Source organism: Gossypium arboreum, chromosome 11 (assembly GCF_025698485.1).
Source record: "Gossypium arboreum isolate Shixiya-1 chromosome 11, ASM2569848v2, whole genome shotgun sequence".
Classification (NCBI taxonomy): Eukaryota; Viridiplantae; Streptophyta; class Magnoliopsida; order Malvales; family Malvaceae; genus Gossypium; species Gossypium arboreum.
In genome coordinates, this window is record NC_069080.1 from 122750024 (window position 1) to 122775684 (window position 25661).

The window sequence follows — 25661 nt, forward strand, 5'->3', positions numbered from 1 at the left end:
ATTAAAATATTAAATAATTTATTAAAATAATAAATTATATTAATTATATTAATAATTTATTATATGACTAAATATAAATAATTAAAACTGTATATTTAATAATATTAAAAATAATATTTATATTAATGTTTTAATTATTTTTAAAAATAAAAATAAAATTTATAATTTATTAATATTAAATTTAATTTAAATTAATTTTTATATAAAATAAATTTATCTTGGCAAATTCTTTTTTGAAAAATAACTTTCATTTTTAAAAAGATAAACCATTCTACAAGAAAAAAAACTTATTTTAGGTTAACTTGTTAGTCATTTTCTATGAAACAAACACAAAAAAATACAGAAAATATTTTCCGTAAAACCTTTACATGTAAACAAAAGAAGAGCAAATGAAGTGAGTGAAACAAAGAGCAAATGCCAAATGCCAAATGCCAAATGGAAAATGAAAAGTATTCCACATCAAGACTAGGGAAAGAACAGTTCAATAAGAAGAAAAAAAAATCTCAAAGAAGATTGTAATTGTAGGAATGTAACCTTTGCAGAAAGACCATTGTTATCACAAAGTTTTACTGTGTGATTCATTATACAAAAGCATTAGATGTACCATTAAGAAAAAAACAATCGAAAATCGGCAATTCGATACGCCTCGTTTTTTTTACATGCCACACTTGTTAACTTCTCTCGTCTACTCCTGCATTTTCTTCCGTTTTCGCTCTTGTATATTACTATCGACTATTTCAAACAACACTAAATGCTGATTGTAAGGTGGAAGAAAATCTTGACGCAATGGTCTGGGTGGCAAACTGTTGAATCTGCTTCTTGGCATCTGAAAGAAAGAAAGGACCAAAATATAATTTTATTGTTAATGATATACAAGATGAAAAAAGCAGAGCTCGAGAATGGGGCAATGATGCATTGCTTCAGATGGTACATGCACTCGAACCGAGAATACATGCAGAAACAAAAGCAAATGTATAACTGTTGAATCACTACCTTGATGGTTGGATATCGTTATGCAAACTGATAACACCAATTGTGCAGTGAAATGACCGATAAAAAGTGGTATATGTTATTCTTCTCTTTTAAGATATTGTGATCATCGTAGTATCCATGTGAAAAATATTGTATTATCCATGTGAAAAGTCATCTTGGTATCTAAACTAGAAGCCAATACAAGCGATCTAGAAATCTAGTTATCAACTTAATCGAAAATCTCTTTCGCATGTATCACAAACCTATCTTCCATCAAATACAATAAGATTTCCGCTCGAAAAATCTAGACCAAGTCATAAATCATAATTAAGCTAACAATCAGCATGCCATTTCCTTGTATCAATATGATGCCATACCGAACTAATTTGGTAAAGAAGTTGCATAAAAGAATTCTTGAATGAATAGGTAGGCTAAGGCTAAAAATTACACAGTGGCGCATTCAAAGAAGTATTGTGATTATAATAAATAAACCAACCTTTGCGACATTTGGTGAAGCCGACGATATTGGCAATGTTGAGAGTCAAACAAACTCCAATGACAAGGAGATAATCAGCTTGAAACCTTATGAGAGAGAATATTCCAAGCACAATCCACGCAACCGCCTGAAAAATTAAATAACGAATTAATGAATTCGATCATTCAGGACACAATTATACCTCTCAATACATAGTAAGCCACAGCACAAACTTACTGAAAGGTAAAGGGTCCACCAAAATAGCCATGAATCTTTCTTGTTCATCCGAGCCAATGACTAAAGCAAACAAGCAACAACAAACAATTGAGAGACTTGGTAATGTTATATCCAAAAGTAAATGTATGGTTCGATTAAACAAAGCATTCACCTCTTGGTCAAGACATTCAAATCTCCATACACTCTCGCCGAGATCGTTAATTTCATTCCACCACCTCAAACCGACTAATATGCGCCCACTAACATTCTTAACCACCCAAAAATCAAGGGCGGAAAGAAGAACAGTCACCACAAATATGATCACAAAGCTGTTGAAAAAGAGAGCTGAAAGGATGTAAAAAGCCAATGCTGCAGCCTGCAAGGAACAAGAAGGGAAGACATCAACACAGAACAAAGGCAAACAAATCAGATTCGTCGGAACAAAGATAATTAGATGCAGAAAAAACAATTCACCTTGAAGAGAACATGAAAGAAACAAGTCTTGGGGTTGGCATAATTTTCAACAGGAGGCTGCACAAGAACAAAAACATTTAAAATCAATATATAAGCAATCAAACCAGTACCCCAAGTACAAAATAAACAGCTGGATCTGAAATTAGTAACATTTCTATCTAATTTTCATGTTCCGAACAAGTATACAATGGCCATATAAGCTAATGGGAACTCTATTTTGTTCAATTTCATCATCTTTCTTCAACCAAAACATTGAGGAAAACATAAAGTTGAAATCTTTACCGGCTAAAGTTGGATCTTGGGATCTAATTTGAATAACCCAGAGTTGGCTATTGAAATTGTGTTTAGAAATGGTTAGTTTTCATCTGTTTTATCAAAAACCAATCAAAAGGGTACCGTTCAAAATCGAAATCTCTCACAAAAAACTCAGATCTACCAGTCAAACAGTCCAATACGTAGAACAAATAGTTACAAATTTGATAAACCAGCAAAAGGAAACTGAAGGGAAGGAGAAACAGAGAGAGGGATCAACTCACCTGACTAAAATCCATTACGGGAAGACAACGAATTATGGATTTTTAAGTGTTTTTGGCGAATTTACAGGGATTTAGTAAAAAATATTGACTTTCTTTTCCCTCCCTAAAGACGAGAGAGAAATTTTTTTTGTGCAGACGGGAAAACTTTTTCTTGAATCTGTTTTTGGTTTTCTTTTCTTTATAGATCCAGCTGAAACAAGGGATACTTACCCTTCTAGATTTTCAGGTCTGTTATTTACCACCCAAACCCTGCAAAAATAAATGACAAAAGGCTTAATACATAATTTGGTACCTGAATTTAATATTTTTTAAGGTAATATTTGTGTTAATTTTTTGTCTAATGTAATACTTATATTTGATAAAATTATACATTTTAGTATATGAATGTGAAAGTGTTAGTTTTTAATGTTCAACTCGGATGTTAGTTTTTAATGTTCAACTCGATTTTGGTTGATTCGATAAATTTTCATAATTAGCTAATATAGCTAATTATGAAAATTTACCGAATCAACCTAAAATCCAAATTAAATCATATCCATTGGATTATATTTGACAAATTAAATACAAAATAAAATAAATTACAATTAACGCTAAATTTATTCTATTAATAAAATCATGAAAATTCAAATTTAATAATATTAACAACTAATTTTCATTAAATCAAGCTTAAAACTTGAATTAAATACTAAAATTAACATTATAACCTTTGGATGCCAAAATCTATAACATTTGTCACATATAGATACAAAATTGAATAATAAAAAAACATAGATGCCATATTAAAAAACGTGTCAAACTTGAATACCTAATGACATATTAAGCAACAACAAAATTACTTTAGATTTGAAAAATAATTTAAAAAAATTAAAACCGTTTTAAATATAAATTAAGTTCAAGCTCTATTATTTAAGGATTGTAAAGTAGATAATTTGACTCATTTTGAAATTTATAATATATTTATTTGCCTTGTAATTTATATAATAGGTAAATTTAAATATTTAAAATATATGTTTATATTTAAAATGTTAGCAAAAGAAAAATATATAATAATAAAAGTATATATAAATTAATAATTATATATTTTTAAACTAATATAAAATAAATAACTCAAACACGATTCAGCCCTTGAATACTCTAACATGGACGACATGGATAATCCATGTAAAATTAGATATATATTTTTTGAACAATCTCGTTATAGGTAATGATTATATCTATTTTCCTTTATATAATACCTAGAACTATCCATAATTTCTTTTCAATTTATAAATAGGAAGATAATATCTTGGTATAAGACTTTCATTTACGTTGTTATGTATTGATAAAAATATACTTATTTATTAAACTAAAACTCAACCCACTGATAAAATATTGGGTGTGATGTATTCAACTAATATTTAGTACAAATTTAGGATCCTGAATTTTAATTTTCTTTTAAATATAAAAAATAATAATTATGCACTAACACTTAATTACTAGTCTTTTAAAAGAATATATTGCTAGAAAAAAGTCCTTTAAAAAATAAAATAATAAAATAAAATTTTTAGCAGGTTAGATCAGAATGGAAATAGCACATAAATTTTTGAGCGAGTAATTAAGAACTGATAAAAATAAAAAATAAAGACAAAAATATTTAACTAGTTTTATAATTGTTTTAAAATATATTATTGATTTTATTAAAATTAAAAGTAAAATTTTAATTAATTAATTAATTAATTATATTTGTATTAAAACAGTGGTGATACATGGTCCAATAGAATGAGAGGCTGTGGATATAACCAAGGTATGGTGTGGTAGGACGTTGTTGGCTTATCCTCATCACTTGTTATACACTTGGTGAGGGCCATAAAAACAAAGTGCTACAACACCTGTTTCAAATTTCAGTTACTAACTCAAAGCAAAGCAAAAGGCAAAAAAGCCATGTCAAAGCTGGTGGTGTTGCAGCCAACAAAGCAGCCTCCCATCTCCCTCCTCTCTTCCTCTCTTTCCCACTTCAATGGCACCAAGCTCTGCCAAATCCAGGTCCCTCTCTCTCTATCTCTATTGTAAAGTTGGTTCCTTTGTGGTTGAAATTAGGGAAAGTTTAAACTTTTTTTTTTTGCAATTGCTCTCTTTTTCTACACCTGGTTGCAGTACAAAAGAAAGGTATATCAGCCAAAAGGTGCATTGCATGTTGCAGCATCCAGCACCAAGAAGATTCTCATAATGGGTGGCACTAGGTTCATTGGTGTGTTTTTATCAAGACTCCTTGTAAAAGAGGGTCATCAGGTACTAATTTTGCATCTATTCTTGTGGTTGGAACCTAATGGAAGAGCTATATATATATATATAATTATAATTCTTTTGGCAGGTTACTTTGTTTACTAGAGGTAAAGCACCAGTTACTCAACAATTGCCTGGTGAATCAGACAGTGACTACGCTGAGTTTAAATCCAAGGTTATTTATGCCTTAACAATTCTGCTTCTTTTAGTTGATTCCATAAGACTAATGTGTGTGCTCGATTTCGTTATCCCGGTTTTTCACTAGATTTTGCATTTGAAAGGAGATAGAATGGACTTCGATTTTGTGAAATCCAGTCTTTCTGCAGAAGCCTACGATGTTGTGTACGACATAAATGGTATCCGCCCGGTTCTCTTTCCATGTTTTACTTTCCACTAGGATAGACCTTTTTATCAATACATCATAAAGAATATGATTTTCAGGACGAGAGGCGGCCGAAGTTGAACCGATACTGGATGCACTCCCGAACTTAGAACAGTAAGCTTTGGAATCATTCCGTTGCAAATAGATACAATGGTTCAATAGGATTTGAATTTATAGTTTTGCAGCTAGCTAGCAACTTGAAAGGATCGGTTTATGTGTCTAAAAATGGTGTCGATACCATATTCTTCATATCTGCGTTCTTCATTTACTAACAGATACTTAAAGCTCTGCTAATTCTCAGGTTCATATATTGCTCCTCGGCAGGTGTTTACCTTAAGTCTGATATGTTACCACATTGTGAGGTAGGATTGTCAATTTCATTCATGTTTCATTGACATGTATGTTACTGGTGTATGTATATATATATATATATGTATGTGTGTATCATCTTTTCTAAGATGTTTGTGCCCTGGTGATAGATCGATGCCGTTGATCCGAAGAGTAGGCACAAGGGAAAACTTAATACCGAGAGCTTACTGGAGTCGAGGGATGTTAACTGGACATCTGTGAGACCAGTCTACATATATGGACCTTTGAATTATAACCCTGTTGAAGAATGGTTCTTCCACCGATTGAAAGCCGGTCGCCCTATTCCAATTCCCAACTCTGGAGTGCAAATAACCCAACTTGGTCATGTCAAGGTAAGTGAAACTGCAACACTGCTATATATGATTTTACCCCCCCCCCCTTGAACTATTGAGTGAGGATGATGTAACACAGTGGTGAACTCCAGGACTTGGCAACGGCTTTCATTGCGGTTCTTGGTAATGAAAAAGCCAGCAAGCAGGTGTTCAACATTTCGGGAGAAAAGTACGTGACCTTCGATGGATTAGCAAAGGCATGCGCCAAGGTATCTCGAACCTTTCACCATCGAGAAAAGATCAAAGTCAAAACGAGTACTTGCTAATTACTGAATTTGTTGTTCTTCATCCAGGCTGGTGGATTTCCCGAACCTGAGATTGTTCACTACAACCCAAAGGAGTTTGACTTCGGTAAAAAGAAGGCATTCCCGTTCCGAGATCAGGTAAATCTTGACACAAACTTCAGATGAAATGATTTAAAGAACTTGAAAGGATTGATCATTGCATGGAGATGTTCATACTTTGTTCATGTATATTGCAGCATTTCTTCGCATCGGTCGAGAAAGCAAAGCATGTGCTAGGATGGAAACCAGAATTTGGCCTGGTCGAAGGACTCACAGACTCGTATAACCTAGATTTCGGCAGGGGAACATTCAGGAAGGAGGCTGATTTTTCGACCGATGACATGATTCTGGGCAAAAGTTTTGTTCTCCAATCATAAGACATTCATCTCATCATCACTTTCAAATTTTGCCTCTTCAAGTTGGCATATATAATAACTATGAAAAATGTATCGAATCTCATATTAATACAAACTATATGTATTGTTGCTTAATCAATTTGGAATGTGGAATTGTTGTAGCCATGCACAAGCAAAAGAGCATTGTTCCCTTTCTGGTATGTATCCAATCATACACAGTTGCCATTTTTGTATAGCAGCAAAACCAAACAAACAGATACATAACATACTCTTGTTTTACATGATTTACATCGTACCGAGCCAAATTACGTGTTTTGTTATCTCAAACTCGAACAACAGACTATAACTTTTTAGTCATCTGCCCACCAAACCCCATGTTTAGCCCAAAGATAGTATGAGCCAACTGGTCCTCTACCTCCGAGCTCGTACAGCTCTGGTGCTATATTATTCTGGTCTATCCATTGCAGAACAGGTGTAAGAATATTCCAAGCTGCTGCAAGCTCATCGCTTCTCAAGAAGAGATGGTTATCACCGTCCATGACATCAAGCAAAAGATGCTCATATGAATCAGGCACCTCAACATTATACCTTTAGCATAAATACAACATCGCAAAAACATCAAAACAAGAGCAACTTGATGTTGGTGTCAAAAGTTAATGAGTAAAAGAACGGTGCTTACTTGTCCTTGTAAAGCAAATTTAACTCTGAAGCATCTAAATTCAACCCTAATCCTGGGATTTTATTGTTGATTTTCACTAGGATGGCCTCATCAGGTTCATCACGTAAAATCAACTCATTAGTTGCAAGGTCAGTATTATGGCCGATACGCTCACGATAGAGATTTCCAGGAACACTATTAAATTGTATACGTATCTCCACTCTGCATTAAAAAGTCATATGCAAATATCAAGCATTAGCTAGTAGAAACAGCAGCAATCATATGGAAGCCCTATGCTAAGATTCAGATTGCATTTTGCCCATTTCACTCAAAGAATGGGAAAATTAGTCCCTGTACATTAGATTAAAGAGCAAATTAGTCCTTTCTATTAAAAATTGCATCCATATCTACATTTAAAAATTGGCGTTGCTGACAGAATAACTAAACAATTACATGAGACGTGCCACATGTGCCTCATTTTGACATACAAAGACCAATTTTTAATTATAGAAATGAATGAAATTTTTAACAGAAGGACCAGTTTGTTCTTTGATCTAATGTACAGGGACTAATTTGTCCATTTATTTAGTAGAGGGGGCAAAATGCAATCCGACTCTTTGTACAAGGACCTCTATGGTACTTTTACCCAACAATCATAAATTGGTGAAGGTCAGCTGCAAACATACATTCATATATCTTACTTACCTGTGTTTGATGAGTCCCACACCAGCTTTGATCATGAAAGGTACACCATCCCAACGGGCATTATCGATGTACAATGCAGCAGCAAAAAAGGTAGGGGTCCGACTGCTTAAGCTCACATCGACCTTGTCTCCAGAAGTAGCTTTATACTGGCCAAGAATCACATCACTGGGTTCCAAATTCCGAATCGATCTAAGAACCTTAACCTGGAAGGAAGCTTCTCGTTGGAAATACAGATGTGCTTTGAAATTGTATTTTTCGTACAAGAAAAGAACGGTACCTTTTCGTTTCGAATATCTTCACCATCAAGACTTATAGGTGGTTCCATGGCTAGCAATGCTATTGTCTGGAGTATGTGACTGTGAACAATGTCCCGAATGACCCCATAACCATCAAAATACCTGTATTAAAGGAGGAATGCAATAAATGGGATTATGAAAAAATGTTTACACAAGACAAAGGAAGAAAAATTTATATGATCCTACCTTCCTAGCGGCATGCTCAAGTCCTCGGATAAAATCACCTGCAAAAGAACAATACAAAGATGTAATGAGCAGGCAGCATGTTCCTAAAAGTACATGTAGAGTAAAAGAATTTATATCAACCCAAAGTTTACCTGCACATTACGGATGTATGTTCGACTCCATAATGGCTCAAAAACTAGATTCGAAAACCTTAATACAGTGAGGTTTTCAATGAGGTTCCTCCCAAGGAGATGGTCTATCCTGTAATAAGATGATTTAAATTAGTAGAATAATAAAAACATATAAATTACAAGATAGTGTAAGCATGCATGTGCACCTGTAAATTTGCTTCTCCTCAAACTTAGAAAGAAGGGATTTCGTAAACAGTTGAGAAGATACAGCGTCAAATCCGAATGGTTTCTCGATTATTATACGATTCCAACCCTTCTTTGTTTGTGCATTATCGGCAAGAGAAGAAGCAACGTCCGGAAGTGCTTCATGTGGTACAGAAAGATAGAATATCCTGTTTGCTGGATACCCCGCCTGGAGTAGTTAAGCTGTTAATTATCAATTATAAAACTCAAAAGCACACTCGAAACAAAACGCATCTCAACTTCAGGTGTTTAGCATTGCTTACTTCAATCTGCTCCATTCGAGAATTCAGCTTGGACATCCCTTCTTTGTTGTCATAACCTCCATTAAGGTAGTATGTTCTACTAAGGAAAGCATCCATCTTGTCCCCACAGTTTTGCCTGAGGAAGGGAATTACAAGACAAAGATTAGGCAAAGAAAATTATTGAAGATTAATGAAGTACCGGAACACCTTTCGTATATAGCCATTTTCATAATGCAGCTCTAAGAAGTGAAGACAAGGATTTCAAAGAGGGGGCATATCGTAACATGAGTGAGGACCGTACTGATGATCAATGCGGCAAGTCAAAGTTGAAGCAATGAGGGATCTTAAGTCTTCATCAGTCAAATCCTTTCTCGAATAACCAAAGATGCCGACATTCTGCAGCCATGTAAAGAGATAAACTCACAAAAGAGCTCAATTCATCACATTAATGTATCTTTTCCATTTTTATACAAGGAGAACCTAAGTTCTTAAGGGCTCCAAAATCCACTTAATGTCCTGATGATGTGATAAAAATAAATTCTACAAGAAACAAACAGGCATTTGGTATTAGAGCAGAATAACCTCGGGAAGAAAACCACTGTAATATAGAGCAAATAGTGCCGGAAAAATCTTGTTCTTAGCCAGCTCACCAGTAGCTCCGATAACAGCAATGCATAAAGAGGGTCTTTCATGATTATCATCAACATTCAAGTTTGAGGAATTTGTTTGAACAAATGGAGGCAAAGTACTTTTCTTTGGTTGTGAAGTTGTTCTCGTGTGTTCTTCGTTGGAACCTACAAATTTCAAAAGTTGAAAAGATTTTGAAAGGAACCAACCCCAAGAAAATGGATGGACAAAGTGTAGCTTCTTCTTTTTCTTACCATCGGATGAGGGTACAGTCGATGCTGCTTCGGAAATTTGTTCATCGTTCCTTGAAGAATTTTCTGGCTGATCCTTGTCTTGATTTCTTATTCTCTTCAAATCATTGGCAGGTACATGCTGCCGACGGTTCAGCTTCTTAAGTATCCGTAGTTTCAAACCATGAAACCTCCGGCACAAATCACTAGCTCCTCCATGGAGAACAAGGCAACTACCTCTCAACAATTGGAAGTTGTTGGCTGCACCCTACATACAAGCATAAATAACTCATTGTATGTACTCCTAAACAATGTTTTTAAAATCTAATAGCAAGCAAATAAACCCATTTGAGCCTCAGATCTTCAAGACCTATCATAGGGCCTAACTGCGTGTATTCTTAAGCACTTGCATATACATATACATTAATATATACTAAAAAAGATATCTTTTTGATACAATTTCAAATAAACCCATTTGAGCCTCTGATCTTTGAGACCTGTCAAAGGGCCTAACTGTGTGTACATTCTTAACCACTTGCATATACATATGCATATACATATACATATACATATACATATACATATACATATACTAAAAAAGATTTTCTTTTTTCATACAATTCATAAAATTTCAATGTGCTGGTTGCAATTATGTGTCAGTTTCAGCCGTGGCAAGTAAAAATTCAAGTAAAAAAAGTGATAAATGATCATGTCCAGTTGAGTGTAGTATAGAAATTAAATGGGTAAAAGCATACAAAAGTATGATCCTAGTGTTCAAGTTGACATGCCTGTTTTTTACAACTAAAACTTCAAAATAGTCTATAGATTGTGGAACAAGAAAATGAGATAAGGAAACATAGAAAAGCTTACAGTGGAGAGAGAAATGGATGAAGCAATTGAAGATTCAGAGAAGGGTATCGAGAAATGCGAAAACGAAACCGACATCCTTCGTTGTTTTGAGTGTGGTAAGTTGGGGGGTGATTTTAAGGTTGTAACTTTGCAGCAGTACATAAAGCAATGAAAGCAAAGGAAAGGAAAGGGGTAGATGACGAGTGCAGCAGAGGTGGGAGTGGTTTTGGATGTAGAAGATAGAAGCCTGAAAAGAAAGCAAGTAAAATGAAGTCAAGGGGGTTAAATAACTATGTTGGTTGATGTTTTTTTGTCGTGTCCTAAATATCTTTAAAATAGAATTTTTCCTTTTTTCTTGTGAGAATTCATAACAAAGAGAAACCCCAACATTCAATATCATCATTCATTTTCTTCCCCCCAACAAGGGTTTTTTACTAATATAATTTTAAAAAATAAAAAATAATGAAATGGTAAAGGGAAAAAAGTAATGACGAAAATGGCATGCACCAGGATAGTGCCGCCTATGGCAGTGGCATGATCACCTTGGGTCTCACTAATTCTACTATTTTCTGTTAAAAAATAAAAAAAATAAAAAAAGGGGGTTGTGTAGGTCCCAGAGGTGGCACCGGTTGTGCCTCTGGCAGAGGTGGCACCGGTCGTGCCTCTGGCAGAGGTGGCACCGGTCGTGCCTCTGGCATAGGCGACATCGATTTTGCTATACTATATTAAAAAAATAAATATATTCAACTCAAATACAAATATTTTTATTATAATTTAAAATATTTAATAAGTAAAATATTTTGATTTAAAATATAATATATTTAATACACCGCATGTAGTTCAATATATTTTAATTTAATTTAATTTTATTTAATAATAATTTTAGTGATGCAATAATAATTAAAAACACATGATAAGTTGTTCAATATTATTTTAAAATATATTATAATATGTAACTAATTAAATTCATTGGGAAATAAAAATTTTCGTATTTTTAAAATTTTCGGATTTTATTTTTAATATATACTATTTTCATATTTTATTTTTTTATTTTAGTACATAATGTTTCAAATATATTATTTTAGTATTTTTTATATTAATTTAGTAAATAACCCTGATTTTGACCATTTCTTTGTATTTTCAAAATTTTTGAATTTTATTTTCAAAAATATATTATTTTATATTATTTTAGTACATAATGTTTCAAATGTATTATTTTAGTGTTTTTATATTAATTTAGTAAATAACCTGATTTTGGCCCTTTCTTTGTATTTTTAAAATTTTTGGATTTTATTTTAAAATACACTATTTTCGTATTTTATTTTTATATTATTTTAGTATATAATATTTTAAATATATTTTTTAGTGTTTTTATATTAATTTAGTAAATAACCTGATTTTGGCCCTTTCTTTGTATTTTTAAAATTTTCGGATTTTATTTTTAAAAATATACTATTTTCTTATTTTATTTTTATATTATTTTAGAACATAATGTTTCAAATATATTATTTTAATATTTTTATATTAATTTAGTAAATAACCTTGATTTTGGCCATTTCTTTGTATTTTTAAAATTTTCAGATTTTATTTTTAAAATATACTATTTTTGTATTTTATTTTTTATATTATTTTAGTACATAATGTTTCAAATGTATTATTTTAGTGTTTTTATATTAATTTAATAAATAACCCTAATTTTGGCCCTTTGTTTGTATTTTTAATATTTTCGGATTTTATTTTTAAAATATACTATTTTCGTAGTTTTTATATTATTTTAGTATATCATGTTTCAAATGTATTATTTTAGTGTTTTTATATAAAAAACCTAAAATATTAAATATATTATATTTTAAACCAAAATATTTTACTTATTAAATATTTTAAATTATAATAAAATATTTGTATTTGAGTTGGATATATTTATTTTTTAATGTAGTATAGAACAACCGGTGTCGCCTATGCCAGAGGTACAACCGGTGCCGCCTCTACCAGAGGCACAACCGGTACCTCCTCTGAGACCCACACAACCCTCTTTTTTATTTTTTTTTGTTTTTAACTTTTTTTTCGTTTTTAACAAAAAATGACAGAATCAGTGGGACCCAGGATGATCATGCCACTGCTATAGGTGACACCACTCTGGTCCATACCATTTTCGTCATTACTTTTTTCCCTATACCATTTTAGTATTTTTTTTTAAATTATATTAGTAAAAAACCCGCCCAACAAGAACCAAACAGAAGGATTTAAGGGTAAAGAAAAAAGAAACTTTGGGTTTTTGATGCTTTTATGAAGTTACCCATAGTTGGAGTACTATATTTTGTGCAAAATAAACTCCCCTCTTTATCCCACCTAAACAAAAAATATACTTTAAACAAAAATAATAATAATAAAGCTTGTTTAATAAACGGGTCGAGACTCGAACAAAACTTTTTGACCCAACCTAAATTTGACAAAAAAATTATGTTGCTGTTCGTTGTTGTTTGTCGTTCTTATATTATTGTTTTGCTATTATATTACTATTATCTTGTTATTATTATTTGTATATGGTATAACTTTTATTTTATTATCAATTTTAGTACTATTTTAGAGGCATAAACAATTTTATATGTATTTTTAATTTGTTAAGAAATATTTATTTTAATATTTTTAGTCTATTTTACATATTATATTTTAAATTTATTTTTATATAAAATTAATCTAAAATAATTAATACGGGTGAGTCAGGTCGGGCTAATCTCAAGTTTAGTATTTTTATTCAGATTAGACTTAAACAAAATTTTAAACTCGTTTTATACTGAGTCTAAACCTAGAAATTGAACCTAATTTTTTGCACTAACCCGATTTGACTCATAATCCACTCTAGTCCCACGAAAAAAAATCAACTCAAGTTTTGCCATTCTTAATTAGCCATCAAAATGTTTTATTTTTACCTTCCATGTTAAGTTTCTTGATTGAATTCGGGTGCTAACCACCTTGTGCTTAAATAATTAATAATAAGGAAGGTAAGGAGAAAAAAAATTAATGTATTAGGAAAAATTCAAAATAAAAAATTATTAAAATAAACAAAATATAACATTTTAAAATATAAAATATTATTATATTTCCTTTTTTCTCATTCTCCTCAAAATTAGTATTAAAAAAAACCAAGAAAAGGATGAATTTTCAACTTCTTTTCACTTTCTTCTCTTTTTTATTCCAATCTAAACATATTGTAAAATACAAACCTAAATTTTCTTGGAACCAAGTAAATTGAATTCAATGAATTATTGAATTTTGAAATCAAATTGGATTAAATTGAATTGAAGTAAATTTATCGTATCATGTAAAAATATGAATAACTAAGAAAAGGTTAAAATGTGATGGAGATAGTGTGACAGCTAAACTCAGATTGGTCCACTTCTATCCAGTCATCTTCTTTGTGTACTTTCAATGGTACCTTACTACAGTAAAATAAAGAACAAAAACATACCTGCAACCAAGTGAGGACCATTTTCATGAATTGTTATTCCATTGGTGCAATCAATGTTTTGGCATTGGCAAATTTGTTGTACCATTTTGATTGGAAGGTCACAAATGGGACCAAAGTTGAAGATTTGGTTATGATTTATAGGATAATATATAATTTAGATTAATCCAACCCAATTGTTTTAAAGTTAAAGACATATTACTCTTACCTTAACCCACCCAACAGTGATAATGGAAGCAAAAAAGGCAAGATTAAACTAAACACTGATGTTTCCTTCACTACTAGGGTCTCGACAATTACATTACATACAAGAACATATATGAGAGTAGAACATAAGTTGGTCTCCATGATGATGTTACAAATCTTGAAAGAAATATATGAAGACAGTGGGATGGACGATTTTTATGTCTAAAATCTGCTTTTACATAAACAACAACAACAACACATGCATGCAACAAGAACAAAAAACTGGGGCATAGATGAACAACAAACACCATAAAAGCTTCCATAATGATAATCCACTTTTGCTACTAGTTGAGTTACACATCAAAATCACAATCCAAGTGATGGACATTGCTTTCTTGCATGCTCCGGTATCAGTTTTGCCGTTATCTCCTCCGGAACGCCTTTCAGTTCTGTGGTGGACACAATAACAACGATAATAATAATCATTCATTGTTAACGATACACATAAGGTTATTGCAAAGAAATGTTTACTTACCGTGAGGTTTGAAGTTAAACAATGGCGGCAGGAAACGGCCATTTGGCAAGCGGGCATTTGGATCGCGCAACTCGTCAAAGAAAGGATGGATCAAGGCATCTAGCTGCAAAAAGCAACACTTGCAAAATGAGATACATGCATGAAGCAAATAAAAATATCAAGTAACGGCGACTCTTAAAATATTGTTTAAGAAACCCAAGACTTGATGTCAACATGGACATAAGCAATGCAAGTCATTTGCCGATATTGTCAACTCCCTTTTTCATCATGAAGCATATTGAAGGAAAAACGTTGAAGCATAATAAAATAAGGATTCTATATACTCACAGCAGAACATCGGAGATTCGGGGAGTATTGGAGTAATCTTGACACCAAATCAACAGCTTCAGGAGGCATACGCCTGTGGAATATCTAGTACAAAAAATAATAACAATAATCATAATAATTGCATAATAAGGTTATACAAAAGACCATTTGCAAACCCTTTCTTTGATCCTTAATACCTTGTGCCATGGGTGAGCCTTAATCTGAGGGAATTTGAACTCTGTATAATTAGGATTCATGCACTTAATTTCTTCTCGGGTTGGAGTGCCCAAGACCTACAAAATTATCACATAATTATCATAATAAAAGTGAAACGGTCAACTTGACATTGGAAATGGACTAAAGAAGCTATAACGATGCCAAACAGGACACATACAATGGAAAAGTATTACAACCAATATACCAAAGTATAGATGTACAAGGAACATAGGTATTTCATGCCATTATTGTTAACAAAAGCACTTGTAGGAACAATGATGAATATGTCGACTTCATATGGCAATGAATCAGTCATCTCTTGAAGAAAATAAGTCTCCTTTCATTGAGACATTCCACAGAGAAAAGACTTTATTGTAACAATATGGATAAATGCATATGCGCCAAGTGCGTACGTGTGTTTATAAATACATGCAAGCATTGCACTAACCACACAGTCAGAAATTTAAATACCTTAATAATCTCAACAAGCTGGTCGACCCCACTCTCACCAGGAAACAAAGGCTGTGATAAATAGAAAAAAAAATAACATGGAACACCAAGGTTAGTTTAAGGTAACGATAACAATCATAAACCTTATATGGACAAGCTTCCTACCTGTCCAAGTAACATTTCAGCAAGGACACAACCAGCAGACCAGATGTCAATAGCTGTAGTGTACTCTGTTGCTCCAAATATTAGCTCAGGTGCTCTATAATACCTTGAGCAGATGTAGGATATATTTGGTTCCCCTTTCACCTATCATGATAAGAAAATATAAAATAGTAAGACCTAAGCAGAACTCAAAGATTCATAAACAAGTAAAGACAATCGTGATTAAAACCTACCAAAACTTTCGCACTTCCAAAATCACATAGTTTAACTTGATGAGTATGCGGATTTACCTACAGGGAGGAAAGTGTAATACATCAAGATCAAGTTGAAAGCGAACAGACTTGAACTTTACAGGTAAGGGCTACCACTATAATCAACAAACAAGGAGGCATCATGTCACAGTAGAAAGAGATATTTGGACGTACCAAAAGGTTTTGCGGTTTGATGTCCCGATGACACACACCAATGCTGCGGTGGATGTAAGACAAAGCTCTAAATATCTATCAAAACATCAACCTTTGTTAGCATCTCAAATGATTCAATTTAAAAGAACACAAAAGAAACCGAAAATTTAAACACCAGCTTTGTACCTGGTATGTATAAAGCTTAACATATACCAACGGCATCCTTTGGTTCAACTTGTTATAGTGCTTGATTACACGATGAACAGTTTCAGGTACATACTCAAGTACCAAATTAAGGTAAAGTTCATCCTTCTCAGTTGTTGAAAAAAAGCAATGTTTCAAAGCCACAACATTTGGGTGGTCAAGAAGTCGCATTGTTTGCAGCTCACGGTTTTTGTACCTCTTATCTTGAAGAACCTTCTTTATAGCAACAGTTTCACCCGTCTCCAAGCACTTTGCCTTTAAAAAACCAAGAACAAAAATGAAAAACAACAAACATCCATTACTAACCAAAAAAACGAAGATTAGCAAGTTATGACACCTTTAACAAAACAATCAAGAGGACCTTACCTGGAAGACAACTCCAAATGATCCATGTCCAACCACACGTTCAGCCATGTAACTTATCGTCTGGCATTTATAGTGTTATATTAGAATATAACATGTAATGAAATAAAACCAGGAAGAACAATGACTAACTTGTAACGTTCACTCGTTGCAACTAAATATCAAGGAAGAAGATAACAATACCTGTTTTGGCTGCCCATTTCTACCACCAATGGTTGTCACAATTATATGCCCTGTCTCAGTCCCGTTACCGTCCACTACTGTTGCTTCCATTTCCTAAAAATTAGAACACAATTCATCAGCAGTAGCCGCATTCTTCTTTTTCGGTTTTCAAATGAAAGCTAGTAATATACTTGATTATTATTAAATTAACTTAATAGAAAATGCAAAAGCAGGGAATCACAATGATGAAGGAACAAAAATGCATACTTTGTCATCTCGGATTTTCATGTCATTCATCTCCTCAGGTAACTTCTCAACACTGGCAGTACTAGATTCTCTTAAACCAGAAGTAGGCACCATGCCCACGGAAGCCATCTTTAAGACGAAAGAGTGTCCTCCTAATCCTGTTAATTTTCCACCTCACAGCCAATCATTTATCTGCAATACAAAAAGGGAAAAATAAGTTAAATAAACTCAACTAAGACACAACTAATATGTTTTTTTTAAAAAAAAAAAGAAGCTCTATCATTAACTACACCATAAAATTAATCAAATCCACAATACACCCAAAAAACAATCAAGTGAACTAAGCCCTTTTACCTATGTAGCCATTCAAGTTCCACAAAACAAAAACAAAAACAAAAACAAAAAAAGATTCAGCCCCAAAGCATAAACCTTTTAACTTTCTATCATATACATATGCAGGAAAATCTCTATATCTAGCTAAAAAAAAAAAAGGCATATTAGGACATCATTCATACAAAAAGGAGCGAATAAGGCTTAACAAAATAAAATAGCAAATAAAAAAGAAGCATAAATGTTAGGGGAAATTTCATTAATCATAAGCCCATATTGTCAACTTTTTTAGGGAAGGAGTTTTCATCATATAAATAAAGCTAATGATTAAGTACTCATCAAGCAAATTATCTACAACAAAGGAAAAAAATCTTTCCCATTTAAAAGCTTTCCAGTGATACATAAAAGGGAGAGAAAAAAAAAAAGCAAGAGGATTACTAGAGATGATATCTATAGAAAGGAAACCAAATAGCAAAAAACCCATCTTCAAATTTCAATAATAATAATAATAAAATATTTTTTTCCCAAAAAAAAAGATCTCAGAGGTAAACTTGAACCACTAAAAATCAGTTTTTTTTTTTTTTTTGAAAAACAACGTGCAGATCCAAATCTGACAACCACCAAGAAGATCGAACAAGAAACAAGCCGATCCAAAACAAAAGGAAAAAAAAAGGGGGAAAAACCCAGAAAGCCATTAATTCCATACATAAAAGGAAAAAAGAAAACCCAAAAACAAAAAACATAAAAAAAGGGAAAAAGGGGGAAGATATACATATGGATTGAAAGAGGGAATAGAGAAGGAGAAGCAGCAGCAGACGTGGTTGAGGCGACGCAGCGGTGAGGAAGAAGAAATGGGGGCTAAAAAAGAAATATATTATGTTATATATTTCTGTATTTGCAAAAATTGTTAATTTGTGATTGAATGGGTTAAAAAATTTTGGTGGTTGACATGGTATTTCAGGTTTCTATTTTGGTTTTTGTTTTTATAACTTTTTTTTTTCTATTTATTTATGTATATGTATATGTATCTATCCTGTATTCAACTGCTAACTGTATTTTATTATTTACAATTTTTTGTCAAACTTTTAGGTATTTGATCTTTTATATTAAGTTATTATTCAAAAAAATTATATTAAGTTGAATAGAGGTTGTCTTTTTATGGGTAAATTACACTAATATTACTAAATTATTAGTAAATTTATACATTTTAATAACTAAATTTTAAAAAGTTATAAAGTGATAATTGAACTATTTAAAAGATTTTTGTTTAAGTCATTAAGTTATTAAGTTTTTATTAAAAACAAAATGTTCAAATAACAATCTCAAGTGACAATTTGACGATCGGTACAAAAATTAGTACCTAAATCAACATTAATGTTGAAGATTAGAAAAAAAAGTTTAGATTTTGATTATATAAAACTGTTTCTTTAAAAAACTAAATATAGAAAAAATAATAAAAAAGCTTTCAATTGGTGTAATAGTGCGAAAACAAATAATGCTATACACAACGATTTTAACAACTCGACTTAGAATTTTAAATATTTCAATAACTACTTTGTAACTTTTAAAATTGATTAATCAAAATATAAATTTACTAACAATTTAATAGCATTGAGAATAAAATATTTAAATCAAGTTGTTTTTTGAGTTTTTAATTTATTTATATGATTCAAACTCGACACGCCTAGTAAAATTAAATTATTTATCATTAATATATCTATATTATTATTTAAAAATTTAATTAAGTTAATACTCAATCTCAATAATTGTAAATTTATCTAAATTATAAAACAATAAATATTATTTTTAAAATATTTTTATGTAAAATTTAGAAAAATCATACTATATTTAACTAAAATATTATGATTTTAAGGTCAAAATATGTCATAATCCTTATACTCTTTTAATCCTTATAAATTTATTTTCATAAATTTAATCGTTCTATTTTTAAATTTTAAAATTATTTTTAATTATTAGTACAATTAAATTTATTAGTATGACATTTTAAAACAAAATAAAATATTTAATTAATAATTATATAATTAAAAATAATATTTTAATGAAGCTGAATATAAAAAAAACAGTAATAATAATTGCATTAGAAGGATCGAATATAAAAATACAAATACATAGAACTGAATTTTAAAATTAAAAAAATACAAAGATATATAATAAATTTAAATACTTGTGTTTGTTTTGGGATTTGGATGTAAATTATTGGTTTGGGTTGTCAGTGTGGCAGAAGCAGACTGTAGAAACAGGAAAGAGGTTTTCATTTTGTTTTTTCTTTCTTTTTTTAATGATTTTTGTGACTATTATTGTTATTATTATAGTTATAGAAACAAAAAAGAAAGATTAAAAAAATGGTTGAATATTGATTTGTTAATCAACAGCTTGTTAAAAGGCCTAGCCAGAGAGGAACCTTTTGGGCCTCTTTTTTCTTTGCAAACCCACCTTTAATTGCAACATTTATGCAATTATCACATACATGATCAGTGATCACACCCCTATATACATATGATTGGTTTGGCTATGAATACCCTGAAGAACAAATATCACATGCAACCCTACACAATTAGACAAACTGAAAATAGTTGCAATAGATTGCATTATTGTTAATTTCATCAAGTTATTAACTAGACAATAATAATAATTAGGCAACTGTCATTATGATGATCATGATGATGATTTGTCATGCATGAGCAACCTCATAACCCTTTTCGAGGGCAACAATCCATCATAGTAATGATGAAAGAAAGTTGCATGTTTCCACTAGGCATATATTTAATATAACATTTCCATAAGTGAACAAACTCAGCACACCCCAAAATTAATGCAAAGTAATAGAACAAAACTTAGTTACCATTGAGTCGAGCTTGATTGCCTTTAAGCAAGAATAATGAAATTCAACACGGCTCTAGGGTTAGTGAGAACGTTTTGACTTCCCGACACTAAAAAGTCAAAAGACCAAAAAAGAAGAAGTGAACTGAACTGAGTTCCAAGAAGATATTGAACGAAAGCTTGCCTTTATTCATACCTTCCACATGCTGGCTTTTATGATACGCATCTTTGGGTTCATCACTGATGAGAGACTTAGGCACCTGAAAGCTACAAATAAACTGATTGCTATACTACATTTAGTAACATAAGATGGTTCATTTTCAACATCCAAATAAACTGTTAAAGCAGTAGTAACCACGCCTATCGTAAAACCAAAAAGAATGCATTCCAAATGGTCAAAATGCAGTTCCATAAATGGTGGAACACAAAACACGAAACTATAAAAACGTTTTCACTCCCCCATTTAATGATGCCCACCAATCTACAGCCAACATTTTTCCTTCCAGACAATCCCAACTGATTGCTTAACTGCTTAATACATAGGAACAAGATCCTAGTAGTATAAAAACTACAAATACAACGACAGTTCAAAGCTATCTGTTAGAAAACTACATTCTTCTAAAATACCAGCTGCTGCTACTAAATCATGTCTAATCATTAAAAATAAACTGAAAATTTGATAGAAATAATATAGCAACTACCGTAGCTTGGAACGTTTGGGAATAGAACTACTCGGAGGAGCTCGAGATTTCCCAAAAGCCTTCATTTTTCTTCTCCTCCTATCCTCTTCACTGTCCGATTCGTTCCCTTTCTCCCTGTCTGCATTGCTTGCTTCCCTCTCCAGCTCCTCCCATGTCTTTCCTTTCTCTTCCTCGGAGTCATCATCAGATTCTTCCTCCTCTTCATCCTCAGACTCAACCAGAGACTCACTATCGGAGTCATCATCCTCCGACTCAGATTCAGGCTCCACATCAGATGGCTCGTAACCCTGATCTGATTCCTCTGACTGCTCAGAATCTGAATCACTAGCTTCCAAGTTCAAAAATTCCCAGCCCCCATTCTCTATGAAGCTCTGTGGATCGTCAGTGATTGTCTTCAGAATCTGCCGCCAGTTCAGATTCAGCCTGCTCTCGTAATACTTTATGTCTGTTGTATCAAGCCATTCCTTGATGCCATCAAGTGAGGTTGAAGGGATGGAATCAATCCTTAGTACATCTTTCTTGAAGTCCTTGAACACTATGGTCATGTCAAAATTTTTCTGCCCAAGGCCAACCCTCTCCAGGTTCACGATCTCAATCTCGCTTAAGGTGACCACAAGGAAAGGAGTCTCTACCAACTCAACTAAACAGCTTGACGTTGGCACAATAAAAGCGGAGGCTTTGTAGGGGACCCCATGGAAGCCAAGTTCTCTAAGCGGTTGATCAAACTCAAGATCAAGACCATTGAACTGAGGCTGCCCCCATAGATCATTTACCCGGTTCACAAAACTCTGAAAATCCATGTTGATCTTATTCTTCCTATCCCTCTCCCTTTGCTCTTCTTCAATCTCATCAGGGTCATAAGCAGACCTCTTTCCCCCTCCCAATGTCTGGACTACATCCATAACCTCAACATAAAATTGGACGTCCTTGGTTTTTTTGTTCCCCACCATTATATGGTTGTGCAGATGAAAGTGAACAAGAGTGATCATCTCTTTCTCTGCAGGCTGGAAGAATGCATGCTTTATGTTTCCGTACATGATGTCGACGCGCTCATCTGCTCTAGTGGTAGAATACCGAAAACCATTAACATGAGCTTCCAGTGTTCCTGGAATCTTTCTCCCACGACCACCAAAAACAGGGCGTATCCAAAGGTCAGACAACCGTATAGGCTTGAACCTGTTCCCCGCAAGTTGAAGTTTTTCCTGAGTAACCAAGGTTGCCCTCTCAGCTTTCTCAGATTCCCTGGCCATGACTTGCCGACGAAGAGTTTTAATCTGCTGTACCACTTCACTTATGTGCCTTGGATCCTTGGAGCGGAATGAGACTTCTTTCAGATATATTGCTCCTTGATTCTTTGAAGAGTTCAAATCATGAGGACTGAAAGGAGTCCCTGGAACATTAAATATAATCCGGATAAAGCAATTTCTGTTGGTATCCTGCTGGCTGGAAACCGTCCTTATAGTAGCCACATGGAAAGGCACCATACTGCCATAAATTGGCAAGAGCACAGCCTCATTCTTTTGGTCAATTTGAATCATAAAATCTCTAGGAGGAGGCAGGTCGTTCACATTCTTATAGGCAATCAAATCAGTTGAAGACTTGGCAACTGAACGGTTGTCTCCATTCCCAGGACCACCAGCAAGCCGCCTAGCTGTTTCTTCATTCTTTTGACGAGCAAGTTCTGCTTGGTGCTGCCTCCTTAACTCCTCCTTTGAGATCTCATGATTATCTGACCTAAGCACTGTCTTAGACATGAAGGGCTCGAAGCCATTAGCTTCAGCCTTCACAGACTTTTCTTCTTCCTCCTCATCCTCATTGAATGAGTAAGCTACATCCTTAACAGCCTTGGAACATTTGCCAGTCACCACTTCTGTATTTTGTTCACCAACAATAACTGTATCAGCAAGTAAGAGAGAAAAAACACTGCTCTTTGGTTTCTTACTCTCACACTGCAAGTTCTGAAAACCAACTGACACATTGAAAACCATCCCTGCTTTCACCAGACGGTCATTCTTCCCATTGAGATTAAGGCCTGACTCACGAAACTCAAGACCGATTCCTGTACCAGCAGATTTTGTTAGATTGGGAATCCAGTCAGGAGCCTCCTTCTCAACAATTGAAAGTGCAGCTTGATACGCAGCACTACATTTTCTCCCAGGCTTCAACATACCAATTGCAGCTTCATGGGCCTTAAGAAGGACCTCATATGCCTTGCTCTGAAGTGGAGTGGCATCAATCAAGAAAGTCCTGGCAATATTTGAGCAATAACTGTTATAGCGAGCTCCAACCGCACATAAGATAACACTGGCAGAATCATAGTACAGGTTCTCTTCATTGCTTGCAGCACTAGGTCTGAGATCAAACTCACCCCCACTTTGAAATATGGGAGGGTAGCAAATATCAACATTTTCTGGCTTAAGCTTTACTTTGGCAAGCTGTGGATTCACTATGGCTTTCTCCGTTTCATCCATCAAGGTGGCATGAGTAATTTTCTTCTCCTCATCAATTACACTCTCAAGCCTTGGAACCACAATATTGTTCATCACATTGTAACTTAAATAAGCAGCTTTCTTGACATTCATAACCTCCTCTTTGTCCTTCACAGCAAACAGGTCAGATAACCCATTGGTTACATCAGTAAGCTGAAAGCCAGCACTTTTTAGTTGTTCAGCCCATGTCTCTAAAAGCTTTCCTTCAGGAGCCTCTCGAGCTATGTAACCAAAATTAGGAGCATCATTTTCATTTCCCTTGTATTGTACCCTGATGGACCGAAATATAGAGTCCATCGATGCAATCCCATCATCACTCTTTGCCTTCACATGCATCACAACATCAGCGCCCACAGCCTCCTTGGCGGATTTCTTCACAACTTCAAGAAGAGAAACTTTCTTCTGGCTACACAAGAAATGAATCTGCTTCTTTGTGAAGACAATTATAGTCTCAGGAAACTCATAACCCAGCAACCAAACGTTCAAAGCCGATGATTTCAGATATCGCAGATCTTCTGAAGTTGGTGGTGTAGCTACTGCAAAGACATCAGAAGAGCCCCAGAGCTCGGGTTTGTGTTCATTCCAGTGTGAATACAAAGCCTTCAGACGTTTGCTGAAATTGTCCAGATTAATAGAGTAAACACTTCCTGTTCCAGAAGCTGTCCCATTCGGAGCCTGGCCATTTGCACCTCGATGATCAGCCATTTAGGAGCTATTCTGCATAGAAGTAGGATCAATTAATGACCAATATATAAAGATTGCCAATGAATAAAATTTGAAAAGATGGGAATTTTCTAATTAATACTTCAACAGTAATTTCAGAAAACCTTGAACTGAAGATTAGGTTAGCTTTTTAGGAACCTTAAAATACTCGAGAAACAACAAAAATCAAAGAAACAAATACAACACAACATGTCACTGTCCTCATATAAGCGCCTAGCAAACTCAAATTGAAATCCAGGAACTTTAAGTTAATAAGTTCAAATTTCACATATTAATACTAGAAAACATATAATAACCTAGTATTACATCTCGAAAACACCAGTGGAACCTGTCCAACACTTCAATTTTTCATCAATAAAACTCAAATTCGAAGGCAAATTAGGGTTTCGAATGATACCAAATACTTAAAAGATGCTAAAAACATAAGGAAAACAAAAAGAAAACTCACATTCCCAACTCTTCCGAGAATCTCCTCTAAATTTCAGCCTAAAATCCCCTGGATTTGAAGTCGAATCAGGCTTATTGAGTCTGCGACTGCCGCACACTTACTTTGAGGACGCGAAACTAGGGTTAGGGTTTCGAATAGAGAAGCAATAATAAACAGAGCCCAAAATTAAAGGCTCAGATAAGAAATTATTTAGCGAAAGAGAAGAGAAACTAATCTGGGCATTGAAGAAATGAGAGGAAATTTGGGGATTTTTTCTTCGATTTTTTTTTAAAATCGAAGATTTAAGAAAAAATTTGAAAATTTTCTTAAGAACGGGAAATGCAAAAGGAAAAATATAAATGGCGGGGAAAGGAAATGAAGAGAGAGCAGCGGTGTTTATACATTTTAGATTTTAGAATAAAGACACGTCTAGAGTAGGCTTTATATATGTCGACCGACTAAAATATATGGCCTGAGGTTTGGGATATTTACGACAGATGCCATCATTATAATGTGACGAAGTTACTGAATTGCCCTTGATGACGTGGAGATTCATTTTGTTGTTTGACGAAAATGGAGAATTGACCGCCCCAGTTATTTTGATTCAAATCCAAATTCTTTTTTTTAATTTACTCGAATTTAATTT

The 25661-nt window shown here is 33.3% G+C and overlaps 5 protein-coding genes across 6 annotated transcripts; 1 reads left to right on the top strand and 4 right to left on the bottom strand.

Annotated features, from left to right (window-relative positions):
• Positions 1-519: 519 nt before the first annotated feature.
• LOC108470775 (Golgi apparatus membrane protein-like protein ECHIDNA) lies at positions 520-2929 on the bottom strand. The gene is made up of 6 exons (XM_017772225.2): positions 2674-2929; positions 2138-2194; positions 1836-2039; positions 1685-1744; positions 1469-1595; positions 520-826 (listed from the first exon to the last, which is right to left on the bottom strand). Exons 1-6 carry the CDS (start codon positions 2686-2688, stop codon positions 738-740), a joined length of 552 nt encoding a protein of 183 aa, XP_017627714.1. The 5' UTR covers positions 2689-2929; the 3' UTR covers positions 520-737.
• Positions 2930-4454: 1525 nt separating this feature from the next.
• LOC108473977 (chloroplast stem-loop binding protein of 41 kDa b, chloroplastic) lies at positions 4455-6836 on the top strand. The gene is made up of 10 exons (XM_017775816.2): positions 4455-4695; positions 4807-4941; positions 5024-5110; positions 5201-5291; positions 5377-5431; positions 5619-5679; positions 5797-6018; positions 6111-6227; positions 6312-6401; positions 6500-6836. Exons 1-10 carry the CDS (start codon positions 4594-4596, stop codon positions 6677-6679), a joined length of 1140 nt encoding a protein of 379 aa, XP_017631305.1. The 5' UTR covers positions 4455-4593; the 3' UTR covers positions 6680-6836.
• On the bottom strand, positions 6812-11115 carry LOC108473976 (inactive glucose-6-phosphate 1-dehydrogenase 4, chloroplastic). Its single transcript, XM_017775815.2, has 12 exons — positions 10826-11115; positions 9980-10223; positions 9681-9892; positions 9400-9494; positions 9120-9234; positions 8820-9025; positions 8635-8743; positions 8504-8541; positions 8299-8419; positions 8022-8224; positions 7338-7538; positions 6812-7246 (listed from the first exon to the last, which is right to left on the bottom strand). The coding sequence occupies exons 1-12, from the start codon at positions 10964-10966 to the stop codon at positions 7009-7011; spliced, it is 1923 nt and encodes a 640-aa protein (XP_017631304.1). The 5' UTR covers positions 10967-11115; the 3' UTR covers positions 6812-7008.
• Positions 11116-14521: 3406 nt separating this feature from the next.
• LOC108473877 (shaggy-related protein kinase alpha) lies at positions 14522-18789 on the bottom strand. The gene is made up of 13 exons (XM_017775675.2): positions 18607-18789; positions 17526-17696; positions 17280-17372; positions 17100-17159; positions 16716-16988; positions 16551-16625; positions 16359-16415; positions 16129-16269; positions 15985-16035; positions 15495-15590; positions 15319-15402; positions 14992-15094; positions 14522-14905 (listed from the first exon to the last, which is right to left on the bottom strand). The coding sequence occupies exons 2-13, from the start codon at positions 17631-17633 to the stop codon at positions 14823-14825; spliced, it is 1224 nt and encodes a 407-aa protein (XP_017631164.1). The 5' UTR covers positions 17634-17696; positions 18607-18789; the 3' UTR covers positions 14522-14822.
• A 2252-nt stretch (positions 18790-21041) lies between these two features.
• LOC108473705 (FACT complex subunit SPT16-like) lies at positions 21042-25449 on the bottom strand. 2 transcript variants are annotated; one of them, XM_017775420.2, is made up of 2 exons: positions 25037-25449; positions 21042-24577 (listed from the first exon to the last, which is right to left on the bottom strand). In XM_017775420.2, the coding sequence occupies exon 2, from the start codon at positions 24568-24570 to the stop codon at positions 21373-21375; it is 3198 nt and encodes a 1065-aa protein (XP_017630909.1). In that variant the 5' UTR covers positions 24571-24577; positions 25037-25449; the 3' UTR covers positions 21042-21372. The 2 variants fall into 2 exon arrangements, with proteins under 2 accessions (XP_017630909.1, XP_017630908.1); XM_017775419.2 differs by having other exon boundaries at positions 21042-24582.
• Positions 25450-25661: the final 212 nt, after the last annotated feature.